Here is a 1316-nt window from a genome sequence, read left to right on the forward strand (position 1 = left end):
AGCATCACTCTGAGTTACCTAAAATAATAAAAGAGAGACTAGTCATTGGGCAATATAGTTTATTTGTTATTATTTCGACACGGCTTAAGTTGATTGACAGAAACACATACATACACACACACACACACACACTCAGTCACTATTACATACACACACTCACTATAATACGCACTCACACATGCACACACACAAACACACACACTCACTATAACACGCACTCACACATACACACACACACACACACACATGCACACACACACACACACACTCACTATAACACACACACGCCTCCCTCCTGCTGGAGCTTCACAAACACATGAACAAACAAAAACTGCTCCTTTTCCATTGAATGAAATCATTAGGTTTATAAACCAGACTTGAACTGGTCTGGGTTCTTCTTCTGTGGTGGTGATTACGTCACACTCGTTGTTCTTTGGCTGCTTGTGCAGGAAAGTGGTGCGCAGGGCGAGTGTGTCCGACAGACACAATCTCTGCAGGAAGGAGTATCAGACCGAAGCCATCGTGTGGAGAGGAGGACGAGAGGAAGAGGAGCGAGAGCGGGAGTCTGATCAGGAAAACAGCCTCTCGGTGAGTAAAACCCTCACTGCTCTCAGAAACCAAACGCAGAGCTCATTCACGGAGTCCACAGGATACTAGATCTCATTCACATTAGACATGCACTTTCGTTCACTACTATTATTATTTTTTTTTTAATTTTATTTCAATTTAAGATATTACCAATATTAATAATATTTATTATTATTATTAGCAACAGTAATATATTTTTTTTCTCTTTTCTCTTTTTTTTCTCTTTCTCCTTTATTTATTTATTTGTTTTTACATTTGTCTTAAAACATGCAACATTAAAAACTATTATTATTAATTACTATTAAATATTAAAACATTATTTTAACTTTTAAATACTAGCATTTTAGCAAAAGTAATGTTTTTTTTTTATTTGTTTTTAAAAACTTTTTTTTTATTTGACTTTTGCACAACATATTATTTCGGCCTATTAAACCCCTGTATTCTTTCAATCACAAGTATTTTTAAACCCAGTCAACTACAATTTTATATTTTTGTCATAATTCTATTATTATCTATATATATATATATATTTTTTAAATATAAGCATATCAGCAACAACTCTTTTTTTCAGTTCTGTAACTTTTTTCACACAAAAAATTCAGCCCATTAACCTTTATTTTTTATTCATATTTTTACAACCTGAATTTTATATTACTGTCGCATAATACTAATTATTATTATATATATATATATATATATATATATATTAGGGCTGGGTTTTGACACAA

General features: G+C 32.4%; 1 protein-coding gene across 1 annotated transcript in view; it reads left to right on the forward strand.

Annotated features, from left to right (window-relative positions):
* Nucleotides 1-381: 381 nt before the first annotated feature.
* The window catches only part of LOC107734589 (uncharacterized), a gene marked incomplete at its 5' end in the record, with an annotated part of 11286 nt that continues 10351 nt past the window's right edge, over nt 382-1316 (forward strand). The window contains one exon of the mRNA XM_016546583.1: nt 382-588. Within this exon, the coding sequence (XP_016402069.1) occupies nt 382-588 (207 nt within the window). The remainder of the gene's footprint in view (nt 589-1316) is intronic.

The sequence above is a fragment of the Sinocyclocheilus rhinocerous genome, unplaced genomic scaffold, assembly GCF_001515625.1.
Source record: "Sinocyclocheilus rhinocerous isolate Xijiao unplaced genomic scaffold, SAMN03320098_v1.1 scaffold2145, whole genome shotgun sequence".
NCBI lineage: Eukaryota > Metazoa > Chordata > Actinopteri > Cypriniformes > Cyprinidae > Sinocyclocheilus > Sinocyclocheilus rhinocerous.